The sequence below is a fragment of the Bos indicus genome, chromosome 23 (genome assembly GCF_029378745.1).
Source record: "Bos indicus isolate NIAB-ARS_2022 breed Sahiwal x Tharparkar chromosome 23, NIAB-ARS_B.indTharparkar_mat_pri_1.0, whole genome shotgun sequence".
Taxonomy (NCBI): domain Eukaryota; kingdom Metazoa; phylum Chordata; class Mammalia; order Artiodactyla; family Bovidae; genus Bos; species Bos indicus.
This window is the reverse complement of record NC_091782.1, coordinates 29,375,604-29,396,829: the sequence shown is the minus strand read 5'-3', so window position 1 is coordinate 29,396,829 and position 21,226 is coordinate 29,375,604. Positions and strand designations below refer to the sequence as shown.

At 57.9% G+C, this 21,226-nt stretch overlaps 2 protein-coding genes across 2 annotated transcripts; one reads left to right on the top strand and one right to left on the bottom strand.

Moving 5' to 3' along the window:
- Nucleotides 1-30: 30 nt before the first annotated feature.
- Nucleotides 31-3,674, bottom strand: LOC109576943 (superkiller complex protein 2-like). The gene is made up of 9 exons (XM_070777620.1): nucleotides 3,646-3,674; nucleotides 2,741-2,858; nucleotides 2,468-2,605; nucleotides 2,228-2,332; nucleotides 1,757-1,904; nucleotides 1,549-1,675; nucleotides 1,209-1,417; nucleotides 946-1,056; nucleotides 31-462 (listed from the first exon to the last, which is right to left on the bottom strand). Exons 1-9 carry the CDS (start codon nucleotides 3,672-3,674, stop codon nucleotides 374-376), a joined length of 1,074 nt encoding a protein of 357 aa, XP_070633721.1. The 3' UTR covers nucleotides 31-373.
- A 153-nt stretch (nucleotides 3,675-3,827) lies between these two features.
- LOC109576941 (complement C4-like) lies at nucleotides 3,828-18,355 on the top strand. Its single transcript, XM_019985591.2, has 41 exons — nucleotides 3,828-3,981; nucleotides 4,108-4,306; nucleotides 4,493-4,694; nucleotides 4,884-4,954; nucleotides 5,038-5,126; nucleotides 5,319-5,401; nucleotides 5,582-5,678; nucleotides 5,818-5,923; nucleotides 6,033-6,165; nucleotides 6,677-6,792; nucleotides 6,903-7,079; nucleotides 7,206-7,388; nucleotides 7,510-7,695; nucleotides 7,861-8,019; nucleotides 8,278-8,404; nucleotides 8,578-8,652; nucleotides 9,139-9,336; nucleotides 9,428-9,539; nucleotides 9,631-9,701; nucleotides 9,970-10,109; nucleotides 10,221-10,430; nucleotides 10,670-10,721; nucleotides 10,820-10,909; nucleotides 11,057-11,266; nucleotides 11,444-11,519; nucleotides 11,676-11,832; nucleotides 11,932-12,045; nucleotides 12,137-12,308; nucleotides 12,522-12,754; nucleotides 12,829-12,996; nucleotides 13,363-13,422; nucleotides 14,590-14,683; nucleotides 14,760-14,946; nucleotides 15,083-15,173; nucleotides 15,314-15,388; nucleotides 16,750-16,852; nucleotides 16,989-17,078; nucleotides 17,161-17,259; nucleotides 17,443-17,526; nucleotides 17,810-17,942; nucleotides 18,084-18,355. The coding sequence occupies exons 1-41, from the start codon at nucleotides 3,917-3,919 to the stop codon at nucleotides 18,223-18,225; spliced, it is 5,229 nt and encodes a 1,742-aa protein (XP_019841150.2). The 5' UTR covers nucleotides 3,828-3,916; the 3' UTR covers nucleotides 18,226-18,355.
- The last annotated feature ends 2,871 nt before the right edge of the window (nucleotides 18,356-21,226 follow it).

Below are 21,226 nucleotides of genomic sequence, written 5' to 3'. Positions count from 1 at the left end.
GTCTCATGAAACAAAAGACTCCAGAAAACATCACAGGCAGAAGAACTTTATTCATCAATTTCAACCAAAATATGGAGAACTCTGTCCAACCTCCACAGCTTCCTGAGGTCCCTCCTTCCCACCCCAGACAGAATAGTGGCAGCACCTTGCTGCATGAAAGACAGCAGCCATGGCCTTGGCAAGGTTTCTGGCTCCACTTCCATGAAAGGGCAGAGAAGCACAGCCCAAACCCCTCCACTGGGACGCAACCCAGGTCAACAGCGGCAGTCACATCTGACCTTCGGCACAGCAGCAAGCCCAGCACTCATCCTGGCTCCCGAGCCTTCCCAAGGTGACCCTGCCTGATCCAGGGCAGGCAGCCCTCCTGGGCCCCTCAATCCCCACCCTGGGGAGGTGTGCAATGATGAAGAGAGTCTTCAGGTCTCTGGCAGGCGGAGGAGGGTTCCAGAAGTGGTGGAGACACTGTGCAAGAGAAAGACAAGGCTGGAGCCGGGTTCCTGAGTTCCAGAGAACTCAGAACTTGGCTGGATATGTTCCCAGGTTCCAGAAGACAGGAGAGGGGCTGGGCTTTGCTAATGAGGGAAGCACAAGGAGGGAGGAAATCCAACCTGAGGTCATTGCTCTGTCATCTTCCAGAGGCTGGGGCGCAAGACTCACCAGTCCACCAGCTGGGCCCCAGTGAGGTCATGTACGTGGTAGGCAAGGCCGAGTTGCACCGAGGCAGGTGCCCGCCGGCCCAGGAGCTCTGAAAGGAGTAGCTCCCAGTACTGGCCTCGGTGAGGAGCAGCTCGTGGCTGCTCATGGCACAAGCCACCTGCCCGGCCAGCTTCACTGTGCCTGCCTCATCCACGTACCCCAGGGTTCGGACCATCTGCAAGGATGGCGGGTGTTGGGAGCCGGCAGACGGCTTCCCCGCCAGCCCACCAGCCCAGCCCCGGCCCCCACCTCTACTCGCTGGTGGTACTCCGGGAGCAGCAGCAGCGACTGGTCCGACAGCAGGAAGCGCAGCCGCTCCATCTCCTTCTGGATCTGCATCCGCTCCCGCAGCTTCAGGTACTGCGAGGAGCCAAGGGCAAGGGCTCGTGAGGCTCCTCCCTGACCTCAGCAGGGGACCTGAGGACCAGGACTGGGACGGGGGCGGCCAGTCTGCAGGGGATGAGAGGGAAAGCTGTCCCTTCCAGCTGGGAAGCTCACATCCAGGGACCAACCTGGGCAGGGAAACGGGGACTGTGCACACACTGAGCCCCCCGGATCAGCTCCTCCAGCTTCCGGGCCCGGAGCCCCCCTCGACCACAGACACATCCTTGAGTTGCAGGTCATTGACAGGGTCGAGGGTGGGGGGCCCTGTGGGTGCACCTGAGCCAGTCGTAGCAGTTCCTGGACAGCAGTGGTCACGGCCGCAGAGGGCGGATCCTTCCTGAGGATGGAGCTGGTCTTAGACCTGGGGCAGGGGCTTTTCTTCCTGCAGAGCCCCTCTCAGCCTGGGGAAGCCTCCCCGACCTCACCTTGCCACCCCGCCTTATGTAGTCCTGCCGCAGCATCTCTGACTTGAATTTTGGTTGCTGCCGCTTGCTGAAGTCCTCCAAGATCTTGTCCCCATTCAGCTGGAGCACCTTGGTGGTGATGGCGGCCACGTCTCCTGGCTGGAGCTTGGCCACAGTGTGGTCACAGGGCCCTGAGAAGAGGGGAGAGCAGGTTCAGACCGGGCACCTCAGCCATGCTGTTGGCGAAAGCCTGGGCATCCGTCCACTCTTACCTTCAGGCAGGAACAGCTTGAATCCCATGAGGTCGTCTGGGTAGGGCACATCTGGGGAGGCTGGCCCCCTCTCCCGTGGTTCCTCAGACACGGGCTTGTCACACAAGACCAGGGCTGTGAATACTCTGCTGGTGGAGTTCGAAGAGACCTAGAGGATGTGGGGAGGCCAGGACAGGGCAGTGTGAGGAGTGGACATCCAAGAAGAGACCAGATCCCCCAGTTCAGGCAGGGAGCATGGGGCGGCCATATAGACTGGTAACCAAGTCAAGCAATCGGAGCAGACTTCGGGGACAGGGCTTGGGGAGAGGACAAGGAGACGAGCATGAAGTGGTGGGGATGGGAAGGAAAGGAGGGCTAGAGGGAAAAATGAGAGCACTGCTGAGTACAAATGGCTCCTCGCCAAGTGGGGAAGATGGAGATGGGGCTGGCTGCTCCCTCTGGCCTTGGAGTCCAGATTCCCACCGCCCTCACCTGAAGGATCACACCCAGTGCGTTCTGATGCTCCTGATTCTTCACAACCACCACCCTTCCCGCTGAGAGAGATTTCAGCCCATTCACAGACTCTATGATGCGGTGCTAAAGAGCAGGGATGAGAAGAAAGGGGATAAGAAGTGTCACAGAGATGCTGGGACGAGGTTCAGGTGTACCCAGAGCGTCCCAGTCTCTTCCTCCCCGTCCATCACCCCGCCCCCAACACTCACAGGCGCTCACCTGGATCTGGCTCCGGGTCTCAGTCAGTTCCTCCCCCCAGCTGTAATAGTCAGGCAGGTCAATGAGCTGGCCAGTCACCTTGGGCTCCTGCAAGGCCCCCTGCTTCTTGGTCAGTTCAGCCAGAGCCTGTTCATGGGCCTGGGATAAGCCAGGGTGGGTGTGAAGCCAGAGTCTCCGGGCGACCCTCTCCACTTAAACCCATTGATTCCAGAGGCCCGCCTCACTGTACTATGTTCTCAACAGGCTGCCCTGTCCAGACTGAGGCAGGGTCACCTTGGGAAAGTTCGGGAGCCAGGTTGAGTGCTGGGCTTGCTGCTGTGTAGATAGGCAGATGTGACTGCTGCTGTTGACCTGGGCTGTGTCCCAGTCGAGGGTTTTGGCCAGGGCTTCTCTGCCCTTTCACGGAAGTGGAGCCAGAAACCTCGCCAAGGCCACGGCTGCTGTCTTTCATGCAGCAAGGTGCTGCCACTATTCTGTCTGGGGTAGGAAGGAGGGGTTTCTAAGGAAGCTGTGGAGGTTGGACAGAGTTCTTCTCCCTATTTTGATTGAATCTGACAAATAAAGTACTCTTGCCTGTGATGCTTTCTGGATGTCTTTTGTTTCATGAGACATGTGAGTTTGGGCACCTCGTTTAGGGGCAGAGATAAAGCCAAAGTGGGACCTGAGCTTTACCTTGTTGATCAGAGAGGAACAAGGGACACTGAGGTCAGTTTCCCCTGTGGGATGGTGAGGATATGTCTGATCTCCCAAACAACAGAATTTCTGTTAGAGCCTACTAAAAGCAAAAAGCTGATGTAGTTCAGGCTTTGCGGGAGTTATTGTAAGAGACAGGTTTCCCAGGTGGCTCAGTGGTAAAGAATCCACCTGTCTGTTCAGGAGACTGGGTCAGGAAGATCCCCTGGAGGAGGAAATGGCAACCAGTATTCTTGGCACTCCAGTATTCTTCCTGGGAAAATTCCATAGACAGAGGAGCCTGGTGGGCTACCGACCTCGTGTCACAGATTGGACATGACTGAAGCGACCAAGCCTGCGTGCATGGACAGTAAGAGACAGGTTTCTTAGTATCTTGTTTTGTGGGACCAAGAAAGGAGCCATGTGTCTGAACCATTTGCTGAGCCACGTGGGGCCCTGCTGGGCAGATGTGTGTGTGTGCACGCTATATGCACAGGCACACAGACCCAGGCAGCAGTGCTGGTGCCCGGGGCATTGGGATGAGAGGGTTAACAGGGAAGGACTCAGTTGAGTCCATGATTCTCTCAAGAGACCCAGGTGTCTGGGGTGCCCCCTCCCAGTTCTGGGTCTGGGGCCAGTTGCAGTTCTTGGTTGTCACGTGGTTTCCCGGCTTATCTGGGCCAGGGGAGGAGCAAGGTCCAGAGTTAAAACTCTGCTCCAAGCCCTGGGTTAACCAGAAAGGAGCAGGCGGGTCTGAACCCCTCAGGTCCTCCAGCCATGAGGCTCCTCTGGGGGCTGATCTGGGCATCTTGCTTCTTCGCCTTGTCTCTGCAGAAGCCCAGGTCCTGGAGGCAGGATACGGAGAGCTTGAACAGGGCCAGGGCTGGCGAGGGGAGAGTGGGCTCAGAGGGTCTTGATTTGGGGGGAAGGCTGGAGGCTGGCTGTTGACTCGCACCTGTTCTTCCCAGGTTGCTCCTGTTTTCTCCTTCTGTGGTTCGCATAGGGGTCCCCCTGTCTGTGGCCGTGAAACTCCAGGATGCTCCTTCAGGACAGGTGGTGAGAGGATCCGTGTTCCTGAGGAACCCATCCCATGTTAATGAGCTCTGCTCCCCGAAGGTGGATTTCAGCCTCAGCTCAGACAGAGACTTCATACTCCTCAACGTCCCGGTAAAGGCCTACTCCCTCCCGGTGCCACCCAGCGCCCCACCTCCTGTTCTCCTCTGTCTTCTTGGAAACATCTTTGTCTTCTCATCCCCCTGCTCCCTTCCTCCCCTCCCAGCCCTGTGTTTCTCTGTGTTTCAGTCTGTCTTTTCCCTTCTGCTCTCTCACCCACTCCTTCTCCCTCTCTTCCAGATCCCCCAGGAACAGGCCAGGGTCTGTCGCCTCCATCTGCTCCGCAGAGCCCCCGAGGTGCAGCTGATGGTGCAGTCCTCATGGCTAAGGGACTCTCTGTCCAAACAGACAGACATGCAGGGTGTCAACCTGTTGTTCTCCTCTCGCCGGGGGCACCTCTTTCTGCAGACGGACCAGCCCGTTTATAACCCTGGCCAGCAGGGTGAGTTGGCGCCAGGACCTCCACCTTTCATGCCTTCCCAGCCACTTGAGTGAGATAACCTGAAGCCCCTCACAGGAAGGCTGCTTTGCAAACATTTGTTCTCCTTCCCTTCACTTTCTGGGAGGGGGTCTGGGGTCCAGGGCCCATCCTCCCATGGCTCCTGCTCACCTCCTCATCCTCCATTTCCAGTTCGCTACCGAGTCTTTGCTCTGGATCAGAAGATGCGCCCGGCCACTGACATCCTCACAGTCACGGTGGAGGTGAGCCCCCGACCTCTGAGCTTCCTAAGGGGCCAGGGCTGCTGAACTGGCCTGTGGCTGTGACCACTTCACTCCCATTGCAGAACTCTCAAGGCTTCCGCGTGCGGAAAAGGGAAGTGTTTGCTCCCTCCTCCATCTTCCAGGACAACTTTTTGATCCCAGACATCTCAGCGTGAGCATCTCTCCCTCAGACTGCTCCCTCCGACACTTCTCTAACTCCCACTTCCCCCAGCTGGCCAACTACAGCACATGGTGCAGTCCTGAGCTCCCTCAGCCCCTGGATCACCCCATAGTCTCTGGGTCACTGGCTGTCTGTGGGCCTCTTGCATGAATGGGTTTGAGTCTCTCCCTTGTCCGTCCTCAGGCCAGGAACATGGAAAATCTCAGCCCGATTCTCAGACAGCCTGGATTCTAATAGCAGCACCCAGTTTGAGGTGAAAAAATATGGTGAGAGCTAGAGATGGGAGGGACAAGTGCTCCTTGTCTGCAAGGAGGAAGGGGTGGAGCAGAGGTGGGGGGTGCAGGGCCAGGGAAGAGAGACACGGCTGCCATAACCCCAAGGGGAGGATAATATTTTAAAGGTCCTTTCACTAGAGTCTGATCTGCCCTCCCTTTGCCTTGGGTCAGTTCTCCCCAACTTTGAGGTGAAGATCATTCCTGAAAACCCCTACATCCTGACAACACCTGGCTTTCTTAGTGACATCCAAGTGATCATCCAGGCCAGGTAACTCCCCCTCGCACATGGTCCCTCACACTGGGCCTGATCCCAGGATGCCCCATGCAGCGTGAATGTGCTGTGGAACCCCACTTCCCTCCCTTGCCCCAGCCCTCAGCCCCTCGTCCGAATCTCTCCTCGGTGGCAGGTACATCTACGGGAAGCCAGTGCAGGGGGTGGCATACGTGCGCTTTGGGCTCCTGGGTGAGGACGGTGAAAAGACTTTCCTGCGGGGCCTGGAGAGTCAGACCAAGGTAGGAAGGAGGGTTGAGGTGCGTGAGGTGGGTGAGGAGAGTGAGGCGGCGTGAGGAGGTGAGGTGGGAGACTCGAGTCTCATTCTCTGTCCTGTCTTCTTTGCCCCAGCTGGTGGATGGCCAGTGCCAAATTTCCCTGCAAAAGGCTGAGTTTCAGGGTGTGCTGGAGAAGCTTAATATTAGCACTGATGACCTCCCAGGGCTGCACCTGTATGTTGCAGCAGCCGTTATTGAGTCTCCAGGTGAGTAGCTTCCCCTGATTATAACCCTGGACCCTCACCTCTGACCTCCGAGCTGACCCTCTGTTTCTAGCACCAACGCCACCCTGCTTCCCCTCGACTGGGACACAAAGTCAGGAAAGACCCAGAAGACTCTCTCTACAACTGCATTTCTGAGCTGTTTCTGGGAAAGGTGACCTTCCTACTGTCTCAATATATTTTATTCCACTCATCCATCCACGCATCCCTCCATCTATATCTCTGTCCAAAACACATCCTTCCATCCATCCATCAATCCATCCATCTATGTATCCATCATCCATAAGTCTATCAGCAGAGCTGTGTTATACACCATCTGTGTGCTGTTTCCTGTGTTGTCCTCAGGAAACATAGAGATGAGTAGGAGGCAGCTTGACCCTGAAAAGTTCAGCCTTGGTGGAGGGAAACACTAGAGTGCCCCTTCCCTGCCCCCAGCCCTCCTTTTCCTCTCTTCCCAGGTTTCTGTGTCCACCTCTCTCCACTCTGTATCTTGCAGGAGGAGAGATAGAGGAGGCAGAGCTCACGTCCTGGCGTTTCGTGTTATCTCCCTTCTCCCTGGATCTAAGCAAAACCAAGCAGCAGCTTATACCTGGGGTCCCCTTCCTGCTGCAGGTTTCTTCTGGAAGGGGGAGGATGAGCAGTGGGCGCCGGAGGTGGTGGGCAGGAGGGGGCCGCGTCTCACTGACTGCACTCTTCCCTCTGCCCCTCCCTCATCTCCCTAGGCCCTGGTCCGTGACATGTCAGGCTCCCCAGCCTCTGGCATTCCCGTCAAAGTGTCTGCCAAGTTGTTTTCTGGATCGACTTCTAAAAACCGGGACTTTGAACAGAACACAGATGGGAGCGGCCAAGTCATCGTCTCCATTGGTGTTCCTCGGACCATCTCAGAAGTGCAGCTCTCAGTAGGACCCCACCCTCATGGGAATGAGGGGGCTAGGAGAGAAGGTTCCCAGGCTGGTAGGTAGAGGGGGGGAAGCTGGGTGCCTGTGCCCTTTCCATTGACCCTGTGACCTCTGCCCTCTCTCCAGGTGTCTGCAGGCTCCCCCTACCCTGCGGTAGGCAGTCTCACTGTGAAAGCGCCCCTGTCCAGAAGCTCTGGGTTTTTGTCCATTGAGTGGCAGAATCCGCGACCTCTTAAAGTCGGAGAGACCCTTAACCTAAACCTGCGAGCCGTGGGCATCAGTGGGAGCTTCTCCTACTTCTACTACATGGTGCGCATGAGGGGCCACAGGGGGGACAGGGTGGGAGGGTCTCAAGAGGAAGGAGCCCTCAGGGTGGGTGGCAGTCTCAGGGCATGGGATAGGCAGTGAGGAGCACCCTGCTGTCCTCCAGATTGTGTCCCGGGGCCAGATCGTGTCTGTACATCGAGAGCCCAGGAGCCACTTGACCTCCATCTCCGTGTTTGTGGACCATCACCTGGTGCCCTCCTTCCACCTCGTGGCCTTCTACTATCACGGGGGTGTCCCGGTGGCCAACTCCCTGCGAGTGGACGTCCAGGCTGGAGGCTGTGAGGGGAAGGTAACTGGCATCGGAAGAGATGGGGTGTGTGCGTGTGCTGGGAGGATTAAGAGAGAAGACTGCATGACTGCAAATGGGGTGATTTAGTTTGGGGTGCACTGAGGATGCACAAGACTGAACGAGTTCTTCGCACCCCGACTGCCCCCCACCTGCCACCTCTGCCAGCTGGAGCTGAACGTGGACAGTTCCAAGGCGTATCGTCCTGGGGACACTGTGAAACTCAACCTGAAAACAGAGTCTCGAGCCCTGGTGGCCCTGGGAGCTGTGGACACGGCTCTGTATGCTGTGGGTGGCAAGTCCCACAAACCCCTCGACATGGTCAAGGTTGGTCAGGTCCTCTCTCTGATCCTCCCTTCCCTCCCAGGCTCAACCTCCTGCTGCCCGACCCCAGGCCAGCCACTAGAACTCACTTATCTGGACTGCTGCCACTCCTCCCTTGAGCCTTGGCCTCGGTTGCTTCTGTTTCCGCTCTCTGTGTCTCTCTTGTACTTGTGTGGACCCTGCCCTCTCACCTACAGCTGAGTATGCGATCGTGGCCACAGCCACTCTTGTCTCTGCAGCATCTCTGCCTTTTCTGGCCAGGTCTTCGAAGCTATGAACAGCTATGACCTTGGCTGTGGTCCCGGCGGTGGAGACACTGCCCCTCAAGTGTTCAAAGCAGCTGGTCTGGCCTTTTCTGATGGAGAACATCGGACTGAAATCAGAAAGAGTGAGGACAGAGGAGGAAGGGGAGTGGGTGGTGGGAGGATAAGGAGGAAGGAGGGGCCTGAAGGGGAAAGACAGGAAGGGGAGGGGTGGGAAGGGCTGGGCTGGGAGGGGAGACTCAGAGGGGAGGGGGAGGCCCTGCACCCTCCTGCTGACTGCAGTCCTGCTCTCTACCAGGTCTGAGCTGTCCCAAGGAGTCAAAGTCTAGGAAAAAGAGAAATGTGAACTTCCAAAAGGCGATTCATGAGAAACGTGAGTTGAGGGTGCCCATGTAATTCTCTAGGGCTTCCCTGGTGGCTCAGATGGTAAAGAATCTGCCTGCAATGCACGAGACCCGGGTTCAATCTCTGGGTTGGAAAGATCCCCTGAAGACGGGAATAGCTACCGGCTCCATTATTCTTGCCTGGAGAATTCCATGGACAGAGGAGCCTGGTGGGCTACAGTCTATGGGTCTCAGAGTTGGATACACCTGAGCGACTAAGGCATATGCAGTTCTCCACTTGGGCCCAAGGCTCGGGATGCAGGTCTGCCTGTTGGGTCCTCTGCTCCCGATTGAGCCCGTGCATGGCGTCCGGGCTAGTAATACAGACACCACAGTTCTGGATTGAAAGGGGGCGGGGGGTGGTGCTCTGCTTTGACCACCCTCAAGTTCCTGGTCTCTCGGGGTGAGTCCTGGTGCATCTAGAGGTCGGCTGGGGATGAGGCGTGCCTCAGGCTCACCCTCACCTGGTCCTGCAGTGGGCCAGTACACTTCCCCCGGCGCCAAGCGCTGCTGCCAGGACGGGCTGACGCGGCTGCCCATGGCCCGCACCTGTGAGCAGCGGGCGGCCCGGGTGCAGCAGCCGGCCTGCCGCGAGCCCTTCCTGTCCTGCTGCCAGTTTGCCGAGAGCCTGCGCAAGAAGGCCCGGACCAGGGGCCAGGTGGGCCTGGCCCGAGGTGAGGGGCTGGGTGTCCGGGGCACTGGCCGGGGCCCCTGGAGGGTCAGGACGGCCCCCTCCTCACCGCCCTCCACGGTGTGCCCCCGCAGCCATGGAGCTCCTGCAGGAGGAGGACCTGATTGAAGAGGATGACATTCCCGTGCGCAGCTTCTTCCCCGAGAACTGGCTTTGGAAAGTGGAAGAAGTGGACCGCTTCTCCCAGTGAGGGCGCGCGTGGGGCCTGGCCTTGTCTCTGGGCAGTGTCGGGGTCCTGCCCAGCGTGGGACCCAGCTTCTCACCTTTCCCACTGCAGATTGCGACTGCTGCTCCCGGACTCTCTGACCACGTGGGAGATCCACGGCGTGAGCCTGTCCAAAACCACAGGTGCCGTCACCCGGCCTGGGCCCTGGGCCTCCCTTTTCCAGGCTCCCTGGTTGAGGCTCCCTGCTTGGTCCTTAGCTCTTGGTACAGGAAGGAGGGGCAGAGACCTGGAGATGTCTGCATGCCGAGCATGGGGCCTGAAGCCAGAGAGCAGCGGCAGGCAGGGGATGGGTTGGAAGTGGGGGGACCAGGGGCGGGCGTTGCCCCTCACTGCTGGGGTCCCCTGGGTGTGATCCCCCCAGGCTTCTCATATGTGCCCTTGATCCATCAGGCTTGTGTGTGGCCACCCCGGCCCGACTCCGAGTGTTCCGTGAATTCCACATGCACCTCCGCCTGCCGGTCTCTGTCCGCCGCTTTGAGCAGCTCGAGCTGCGGCCTGTCCTCTACAACTACCTGGATAGCGATCTGACTGTGAGGCCCCTTGGCGGCTGTGCGCACGGTGGTGGCGGGGGACTGGGGCAGGTGAGGGTGGGGAGCCTAACTGGGCTGGGACCCTGGCCCTCCCCGTCTTCCTGCCCCCAGGTGAGCGTCCACGTGTCCCCAGTGGAGGGGCTGTGCCTGGCCGGGGGTGGAGGGCTCGCCCAGCAGGTGCAGGTGCCCGCGGGCTCTGCCCGGCCCGTTGGCTTCTCTGTGGTGCCCATCGCAGCTGCTGCCGTGTCCCTGAAGGTGGTGGCTCGAGGATCCTTTGATTTCCCTGTGGGGGACGCAATATCTAAGATTCTACAAGTCGAGGTGAATGGCACACCCCTGAATCTAGGTCCCCAGCTCCCAGATTCATCCCCTGCTCTGGCCCTCTCCCTGAAACAGGGCTGAGGCCACCCCCCAAACCCAATGCTTTGGTCCATTGCACTTTCCACAATCCTGGCCCCACTGTGTCCCTGAAGTTCCAACTGCAAGTCCTGAGGAGTGTGCGCTGGGAGGGGCAAGCTGTAGCCTGTGTGATCTCTCACAGCTCCGTTTCCCCTCCACAGAGAGAAGGGGCCCTTCACAGGGAGGAGATGGTCTATGAACTCAACCCCCTGGGTGAGTGACCTCCACTCACAGACAGCAGTGTCCTGGGGTGGGAGGGGACAGAGGGCGTGGGCAGCAGGACAGACCGCTGACTCCCCTCATCTTCCCAGATCCCCGAGGCCGGACCTTGGAAATTCCTGGCAACTCTGATCCCAATATTATCCCTGAAGGAGATTTCAAGAGTTTCGTCAGAGTCACAGGTGGGTGTGTCCTCCAGTCCCTTCCCAGGGGCCTCTCTTGGATTCATGGGAAACCTGGGAATTTCTGTTTGATCCTGAGACTCCATGACCCTCCCACCCTGGCCCCCTGACCTGCTCTCTGACCCTCCATCCTGTCCCTCCCCATAGCCTCGGATCCACTGGAAGCACTGGGCTCTGAGGGGGCCTTGTCACCAGGAGGCCTGGCATCCCTCCTGAGGCTTCCCCAAGGCTGCGGGGAACAAACCATGACCCTGTTGGCTCCAACACTGGCTGCTTCCCGCTACCTGGACAAGACAGAGCAGTGGAGCATGCTGCCCCCTGAGACCAAGGACCGCGCCGTGGATCTCATCCAGAAAGGTTCTGAGTGTAGCGACAAGCAGGACTGGGGGCCAGAAGAGGGCAATTAATGGAAGCTGGGCAGCCCGGGTGGTCAGAGCAGGGAAGAGAGATGCGGTCCCCAGTGGAAATATTGAGCGTGGCCTAGCCACAGCAGTGGGGGAGTTGGTGTGACCTCAGCTGCCTCTCCCCTCCAAGGCTACACGCGGATCCAGGAGTTTCGAAAAAGAGATGGTTCCTACGGGGCTTGGTTACATCGGGACAGTAGCACCTGGTGAGTTTGGGGGAGTGTCCTTGGTGTATGGGAGGGGCCACAGCTGGTGGGGGCAGAGCCAGCTATTATGGGAGAGCAAATAGGAACCCCAGTAGTGGTCCAATGTCCCCTGTAGCGTCTAGTGGATATCTCAAGCCATGCCTTCCTCCCTTCTAGGCTCACGGCCTTTGTGCTGAAGATACTGAGTTTGGCCCAGGATCAGGTAGGCGGCTCACCTGAAAAGCTGCAGGAGACAGCCATGTGGCTGCTGTCCCAGCAACGGGATGATGGCTCATTCCATGATCCCTTTCCAGTAATGGATAGGAGCATGCAGGTATGGGGCTGGGAGACTGGGCCAAGGGCACAGGAGGGAAGAGTCACCCTGCCCCTCCCCACTCCTGGTTGATCCCCCTATTCTTCCTACTACAACCAGGGAGGCTTAGTAGGAAGTGATGAGACTGTGGCACTCACCGCCTTCGTGGTCATCGCCCTTCACCACGGGCTGGCGGTCTTCCCAGAGAAAAATTCTGAGCAGTTGAGGAGAGTGGTAAGGCAGCTATGTGTCTGCTCTTTGCTGATGCCCTTTCCCGTCAGGAGCCCAGTCCACAGACCTCTCCCCCACACACACTTTCTTCCAGGAAAATTCCATCTCAAGAGCAAACACCTTCTTGGGGGCGAAAGCAACCTCTGGGCTCCTGGGTGCCCACGCCTCCGCCATCACGGCCTACGCCCTGTCGCTGACCGAGGCCCCTGAGGACCTGCGGAGAGCTGCCCACAACAACCTGATGGCCATGGCCAAGGACATCGGTGGTGAGGGGGTCCTGGCAGTGGTCCTGAGGCTTGGGAGAGCTTGAGATCCCTGAGCATGTCCAAAGGGAGAAACAGAATGAATGGAGGCCCTCGGAGGGAATCAGAGCATAAGCGGGGGTGATTGGGAAATCAGGAGAGACTAAAGGGGGGGCGTCAAAGGGCCAGACATCTAAGATCCTCCCCTGTTCACCTGTGGGTCTCCTTTCACTCCAGATAAGCTGTACTGGGGCTCAGTCACCACTTCTCCAAGCAACGTCCTGTCACCCACTCTGGCTCCACACAGTCCAGCAGACCCCATTCCCCAGGCTCCGGCCCTGTGGATTGAAACCACGGCCTACGGCCTGCTACACCTGCTGCTATGGGAGGGCAAGGCTGAGTTGGCCGACCAGGCTGCATCCTGGCTGACCCGCCAGGGCAGCTTCCAAGGGGGATTCCGCAGCACCCAGGTAGGGGCTGTCCCGGGGTTCTAGGGTGGCTGGTCCTGAGCCCAAGTACCTGAGTCCCGGCCCATTTGCCCCAGGACACTGTTGTGGCTCTGGACGCCCTGTCTGCGTACTGGATTGCGTCCCACACCACCGAGGAGAAGGGGCTCAACGTGACCCTGAGCTCCTTGGGCCGCAGTGGGCTCAAGTCCCACGTGTTGCAGCTGACCAACCACCAAGTCCACAGGCTGGAGGAGGAGCTGCAGGTGAACCGTGCCCTCACCTGGGTGACCGGGACACCTGGGCCTCCTTCGGCCAGGCCAGAAGCCATCCCCTTTTCCTCACCCCTGCTGAATCCCTATGGCCCCTCTTTCTGATAACTGTGGGAAGACTTACTGGCTCTGTGAGCTGTAGCAAGTCACCCAACCTCTGAGATTCATTGATCTGATGTAAAAATGATCCATGCAGAATCTACAGAGGGTTTAGGAGATGGTGGAGAGAGAATGCAGGTGAAGGTAGAAAGTGTTGAAAAGAGAGGTGGGGAGAGGAGGTGGAGTTATTTTGGTGGAGGAGGTAAGTTGAAGCAACAGTGTGCCCTTCTGACATCTCTTTCCCTTTTGTGCTTGTGAAAGTTTTCCCTGGGAAGCAAGATTAACGTGGAGGTGAGAGGAAACAGCAAAGGAACCTTGAAGGTGAGAGCTAGTGGCACTGGGCAGGCAGGCCCATCAGGGTGAAGCCGGGGTGTTGAGTGGGAGACCTGCGGGCAGAGCTCATGGTCTGGGAAGGAGGAAGAGGCCCCTGGGTTGCCGTTCCCTGTGACTGTCCTGGGCAGGTGCCCCTCACTCTGCTCTCCACTCTTTCTAGGCACCTGTGGTCCCCTTCAGCCCTCAGTGCTGATGCTCAAACACTTGGCCCCTCAAGCCAAGCGTCTCCCCTGAGCTCTGAGCATCTCTGACGTGGTTGAGCCCCAAACCTTCTCTTCCTCCTGTGTCTCTTGTCTGGCTGACAGAGTCCATCCCTGCAGGAGCACAGCTGCCACTCCGGGGGCCATCTTAGCGGCCCCCACCATACTAAGCCTTGCCTTATGACCCGGGAGACTTCTCTGTCTTCATCCCAGCTCTGTCCACCTCCCCAGTAACTCCTCCTCTGCTTTCTCTCCAGCCGTGCCCAAATCCAGTGTAACTCCTCCTCTGCTTTCTCCCCAGCCCCGCCCACCTCCCCAGTAACTCCTCCTCTGCGTTCTCTTCAGCCCAGCCCACCTCCCCAGTAACTCCTCATGTTCTTTCCCCCGACTCCCACTGACCTCCCCAGTAACTCCTTCTCTGCTTTCTCTCCAGCCGCGCCCAAATCCAGTGTAACTCCTCCTCTGCTTTCTCTCCAGTCGCACCCGCCTCCCCAGTAACTCCGCGTGTGCTTACTCCCCAGCCCCGCCCACCTCCCCAGTACCTCCGCCTCTGTTTTCGCCTCAGCCCCGCCCACCTCCCTAGTGGGACAGATCCTCCCATGTACACACATATCTTAGCTTTGAATGACCTCCAGGATCTTCTTGTCCCACATGACAAACTCATTTTCCTCTTTCAAGCCTAGGCCAGGAGCATTTCCTGAACTTTCCATTAAAGCCTCTCCGGTGCTTCTGTACAATGCTTGCCCCCGTGCCAGGACCCTGCACCCCCTACTCACCCAACACCTGAGTCCATTTGTATTTCTGGACAGGTCCAGGGGCAGGATGGGAAAGGGCAGAAGGCCTCAAAGCTCTTAGCCCAGGAGCTAAGGGATCCAGAGCCCTTCCATGTGGCTCTGCAGAGAGGTCTGTGGCCCTAAGTGTCCGCATGTCCTCTTCCCACCCCCTGATGAACCAGGTCCTTCGCAGCTACAACGTCATGGACATGACGAACACGACCTGCCAGGATCTTCAGATTGAAGTGACGGTCATGGGCCACGTCGAGTACACGAGTGAGTGTTGGGGTCACAGGCTGTGGGTCTCTGAGGGGTGGTGCCAGGGCTGAGCCACAGTGCTGTCCCCTCGCAGTGGAGGCGGAGGAGGACTACCAGGACTACGAGTATGAGGACTTGCTAGCCGGGGATGACCCCGAGGCCCACTCCCGGCCCGTGACACCCCTGCAGCTATTTGACGGTCGGAGGAACCGCCGGAGGAGGGAGGCCCCCAAGGCAGCTGAGGAGCGGGAATCCAGGGTGCAGTACACTGTGTGCATCTGGTGAGCCCTGGGGTGGCCCTGGGCGTGTGGGTGCTGCCGGGCTGGGAGAGGGAGGCAGGGCCGAGGTTGGGGCTGGGTGTCTGCAGCCTGGCACCAGGTGGGGGGCGACCCAGACAACAGGCACATGTCTCCACAGGCGGACTGGCAAGGTGGGGCTGTCAGGCATGGCCATTGCGGACATCACCCTCCTGAGTGGATTCCACGCCCTGCGGGCTGACCTGGAGAAGGTGTGACCAGCCACCCAGAGGGGCCGCCTGTGCCCCAGGAGCCCTGCCCCATCCCCGCAGCAGCCCCAGCTGCTGAGCCCTGTCACGTGCAGGCGGCCGGGGGCTTTCCCCTTGTGACTCCCGGCTCCCGTTCCCCACAGCTGACCTCCCTCTCCGACCGTTACGTGAGCCACTTTGAGACCGAGGGTCCCCACGTCCTGCTGTACTTCGACTCGGTGAGCAAGGAGGGTGACAGAGGGGCGCACAGCTGGCACTGGGTTTCCTGAGCTCGTGTTAGGAGGATTCCCAGAAGGCAGGTGTATCAGCAGCTACTGCTCTGGGAGAGACCTTGTGGAGTGAGCAGGAAGGCAGGACAGGAGGGGGTCGGAGCCTTGGCCAGGGAGGTTCCCCGCTGCCTGCAGGGAGGCGGGGCTGAGCCCCTTCGGTGGCTTTGGGCCCAGTGCCAGTCAGCCGGGGAGGGCTTGAGAGAGCGCCTTTCTTAAATTTGAATTTATTCCTCGTGAGGGACGGCTTTTTGTTGTTGAACTTCCCGTTTTGATATTCAAGTGTGTTTTGTTTTTGTTTTTATAATGATGGTGGACCCAGAAGAGTTGTTGTTTTTCTTTCCCATGGCCAAATTTGACTAACACACAGTTATCAACTCTCTGATGGCCCTCCAAAATTTTTTTGAATATTTATTGTAACCTTTGGAGAGAAATGTGAAAAAGGCGTGTTAATACTGTGATACCATTCGCCATGTGTCTGTGGGTCGGGGAGGCCCTCCCTGCCCACTGTGTGCAGAGGGGACAGACCCTGTTGGCTAGAGAAGCCAGGCAGAGGAGTCTGGTTGAAGAAAATGAGGAAGATGTCAAGTCAGGGAGCTCACCGTGCAGCTTAGGAAGGAAACTCGTGTGCGATACCAGGCTGGACTGGAGCAGCGTGGCCATGAGGAGAGGGATCAGGGCCTACACGAGTGGCGGGTCAGAGAGGACGGCAGAGGGCTAGCACTTGGTGGTACCTAGGAGACAAGTGAGGCCTTAGTTGTATCAGTGAAGCTATGGAGGGGGTGAGTGGGTTTGGAGGGCAGGCAGTGGGAATTGGGAGAGTTTAATACATCCTGTAAAAATCCCAATACAAGAATCAGGCTGAACATTTGGTTCAGGAGCCACGCGCCTGCAGTTTGGGGAGCGGTGAGACTGCCCCAGGAGAGCACAGAGAAGGGGAAGGGCCTACGCTGGGGCCTGTGTCTCTGGGAGGGACGAAGCAGGAAGGTAAGAAATGAGCAGGTCAGAATCGGGGTGGTCTGGAAGCTAGCCCTGAGGGTAGGGAGAGCTTCGTGAAGAATGTGTCCATGAAGTGAGCCTCTGTGAAGGTGCCAGGACAAGAGACTGGGGTGAGGTCACCATGTGAGCAGTGAAGTCAGCAGAGACCTTGGGGAGCAGTTTTTAGAAATCCCGAGGCTGGAAGGTAACAAATGGTGAAGGACACTGAAGATAAGATCGACCGGAACCAAACAGGCAAGGAAATCCATCATAGCGGTCTGCAGGGCCCAGAGGTGGGTCCCTGACTTCCCTCCACCCATCGCCCCCCATGGCAGGTCCCCACCTCCCGGGAGTGTGTGGGCTTTGGAGCTGTGCAGGAGGTGCCCGTGGGGCTGGTACAGCCGGCCAGTGCCATCCTGTATGACTACTACAACCCTGGTGAGACGTCGGGGACTCTCGGGAGGGTGGGGATAGGTGGCAGTGAGGGTGGTAAGGGAGTCCTGTGGGTCCATGGGACTGGGGAGGCAAGGAGAGGCGAGTGCCCTAATGAACGCCCCTCTCTGCTTTTCTCTAGAGCACAAGTGTTCTGTGTTTTATGGGGCACCACGTAAGAGCAAACTCTTGTCCACGTTGTGCTCTGCGGATGTCTGCCAGTGTGCTGAGGGTGAGACACTGGGCCGGGGATCAGGGGTGGGAAGGCGGCGTGGCTGGGGCCTACACGGTCTCACCTGGGCCCCTGACTTCAGGGAAGTGCCCTCGACAGCGCCGGGCCCTGGAGCGTGGGCAGCAGGACTTGGAGGGTTACCGGATGAAATTCGCCTGCTACTCTCCCCGAGTGGACTACGGTCAGTCTTCCCGCCCGGGCCCTGGCCCTGGCCCTGGCCCTGGCCCTGACCCCCCCTCAAGGTCTCTTAGATTTGGCCTGCTCCTCTCAGGCCCATGGGCAGCCTTGTCACTCTGCACTGACCTCCCATCCTCTTAGCCTCGGGATAACTAACCTTCCCTCCCTTCTCCTAAACCCCCCACAGGCTTCCAGGTTAAGGTTCTCCGAGAAGACAGCAGGGCTGCTTTCCGCCTCTTTGAGACCCGTATCACCCAAGTCCTGCATTTCAGTAAGAGGGGGACGATAAGTGGGCAGGGCCGGGGGGCATACTGGGGAGCTGAGGTCTGGCTTTGGGGCCTTGGTGCCTGGAGGAGTGAAACTGCAGCCAGTCCGAGCTCAAAGCCCCTCAGCCTCTTAGAAGCCCTGGGCTTGTCCACAGACAGGAATGCAGTCCCACCTGCCCGCTGGGAGTGGTGAGGGTCAAATGGAGGCTCAGCGCAAAGCCCCCCGGCCCCCTGCTGTCCCACCCCTCCTCTTCCCCTCGAATGACTCTGTGGACCTTCACCCCTCAGCCAAGGATGCCAGGGCCACCGCTGATCAGACCAGAAACTTCCTGGTCCGAGCCTCTTGCCGCCTTCAGTTGGAACCTGGGAAAGAATATCTGATCATGGGTCTGGATGGGGCCACTTACGACCTCAAGGGAGAGTGAGTTCTCGGGACCCCTCAGTCTTCTTCTCTGCCCACGCCTCTCAAGGGAAACGGTCCCCTGTGCCCTCAGAAGCCAGGTGCCTCAGGGTCTGCCTCTGACCCTCCGCTGACCTCTGCTCACTGCCCCTTTGCCTGCAGCCCCCAGTACTTGCTGGACTCGAACAGCTGGATTGAGGAGATGCCCTCTGAGCGCATGTGCCAGAGCACCCGCCATCGGACACCCTGTGCCCAGCTCAACAGCTTCCTCCAGGAGTATGGCACACAGGGCTGCCAGGTGTGAGGGTGCTCTCCCAGCTTCCCCAGGACGAGCCAGAGCTGCGAAAGATGGTGCCTGGACTCCTGCTGTGCCGGGTACCCTGAACAGAGCCCTAGGCAAAACCAGGGACTCAATAAAAGCCTTTGGTGGCAAAGTGTCTGTGTGTGTCTCCAGGACAGAGACCAGTATCCCCACCACCTGCTCCAGGTTCTAGGGGGCCTAGGTCAGGGTTGGCTTCATCTAAGGCTCCCAGAGCCTGGGTGATCCTTGCAGTGTCCAGCTCTGCCTGAATCCCCTCCTCCCCAAGACAACCCCTTGGGAGCTTGGTGCCACATAGTGACGATGGTGGGCAGCTGACCCTGCGCTCTGAGGATCCCGTGTCCACACTAAAACCTCCCTTTTACTCTACCTGCAGGGCACTCCCTGTGCCTGGCAGCCTGTCACCGGGGCCTCAGGCTGGGGGCTGCACACCAGGCACCTCAGCCTTCTGCTTCGTGAGCAGCTCCCCAGCCACGTGTCCCCCACTGTGGTCATGCATGCGGCACTTCTGGGATCTTGCTTCTAACTGAGACCTGCTCTTGTGAAAGCCCATTTGACACTGGATCCCTTTATCAGCAGTATTACGTAACTTTCCCAGAAATGTGCAATCATCAGGTCCGATGATGTCTTCATCCAGATACTGATTTCAAACAGACCAAAAGGCCGACTTTGGTGTTTCTTAATACTCTGAGGGAACCGCTGTTCTCCGGGGTCAACCCTCCCCACATGCCTGCCTAGCTCTCCCCCATTATGGCAGCACCTCTTGGGTCTTCAGGGCTAACCTAGAAATTCATCTAGAGGAATGTGCCAAGGTCATTTTTGAGGGAAACTGAGCTAACTCAGCAGCCTGCCATTCAGTCATTCAACAGGAATTGTGGAGCTCTCACTCCAGGCCATGCCCTGCTCCAGGTCCCCATCTTCTGTGAATGGTGTGAGATCAGGGAGCTGCATGGTTCTGTGGGGCCTCTGACCAGTCTGGGTGCATGTGAGAAGTGGGCTGGGGAGATGACCTGTAAGTTGGACTCGGCAGGCTGAAAAGTCAAGCAAAGGGAGTAGGAGTAGATGAGGGTATTTGAGGCAGAAGAAAGAACATAAAAGGCCCCAAGGCTGGAGGCAGGACAGCACTTTTGGGGGCATCGCATATCATTTATCTTGTTTGGAATTAGGATTTGGAGGTGGTATGGAAGAGACGGAGTTGGCAAGGTACACGGTTTCCGTTATGAAGCGGTGTTCACAAGCAGGTCAGCAGTCCAGGTCACTCTCCATTCGAACAGAGTCCCCTCCCATTCCATGAAACTTTGAGTAGTTCTGACCTGGGAATTCCCTGGTGGCCCAGTGACTATGACTTTGCGCTACCAGTGCAAGGGGTCCAGGTTTGATCTAATTCCTACATGCCACAAATAAGAGCCTCAGCTGAAAAAAAAAAAAAATCCCTCATGCTGCACCTGCAGATCTAAGATTCCCAATGCTGCAACTAAGATCATGTGTAACCAAATAAGTTAATATTTTTTTTACAAAAGCGTTCTGACCTTCCTCAGTGTTTCAGAGGCTTCTTAGGGCTATTGTCTACATGGCCTGGTCATTGCCCATCAGATGTCTCCTGAAATCCGGTCAGCATGGTGGTGGCATAAAGCCACGTATGAGAGTCAAATTTTCAGCTATAGTTGTGGCAAGACAAGATCTAGGGCCTGAGGTCAACTATGAGGAAGGAGCTGCCCAATCCCAGAAATCCAATGTTTTCTCCCTTCCAGGCCTGGGCCTGGGTCCAGGCTGAGCTGAACCTCTCCCATCAGGACCCAGCAGTGAACTCTTTAGGCTAGTTGGCACCACAGCTGGGATCTTGACCCAGGCTCTCTGGTGGCAGAGTCTTGCTCTGATTAAAGCTTTGAGGTCAGTTGGCAGAGAAAGGATGGGGTATTGGGGGATGTGTGGGCTCAGGTCAGCTCTAAGCCCTCACCCCACCTCCTCGGTGCCCCAGCCTCCCACCGAGTCCTGCCACCCCTCTTTAGCATGCTACTGCTACTGCTGCTAACTCACTTCAGTCGGGTCCGACACTGTGTGACCCCATAGACGGTGGGCTGCCTATCCCCCATCCCTGGGATTCTCCAGGCAAGAACACTGGAGTGGGTTGCCATTTCCTTCTCCAATGCAGGAAAGTGAAAAGCAAAAGTGAAGTCGGTCAGTTGTGTCCAACTCTTAGTGACCCCATGGACTGCAGCCTACCAGGCTCCTCTGTCCATGGGATTTTCCAGGCAAGAGTACTGGGGTGGGGTGCCATTGCCTTCTCCGCTCTTTAGCATGACCTCTCCTTTAAGTCCTTCAACTGCCCCCTCACCTGCACCAGTGGCCCCTGATAGCCCTACTTAGTCCACTGGGACCCCACCCCTCATGGCAACAGCTCCCTGAAGAGGGCTGGGCCCCTGATCCCAGCTGTGGCTATCAAGTTCCTTCCTGAGGACTTTGGAATCGATGGGGGCATGTTTGATCACGCCATTACAGCCTTTTTGTCCTGGGGCTAGACCCGTATTCTGTGGAGTCTAACCTTGAAAGCAGTTCTGTGCCGCCTGCACCTGGGAGCACAAGCAGCTTGACTGCAGACAGAGAGGAGGGAGGGGACTTCCCTGGTGGTCCAGTGGTTAAGAATCCACCTGCCAATGAAAAAAACGGGTTGGATCCCTGGTCTGGGAAGATCACATGCCGTGAAGCAACCAGGCCTGTGGGCCCCCACGACTGAGCCCGAGTTCTAGAGCCCATGAGCCTCAATTGCTGAAGCCCACATGCCTGGGTATCACAACTAGAGAGTACCCTCTGCTCGCCGCAATTAGAGAAAGCGCAGGCATGGCAATACAGGCCCAGTGCAGCCAAGATTAATAAACAAACGAAAGAGGAGGAGCGAAGAGTGAGGAAGCAGCCATGTCTCTAGGGCTCTTTAGTTCACAATCCCTGACTTTCCAAGGCCAAGAAGGTCCCTTCTACTTGCCTGCTC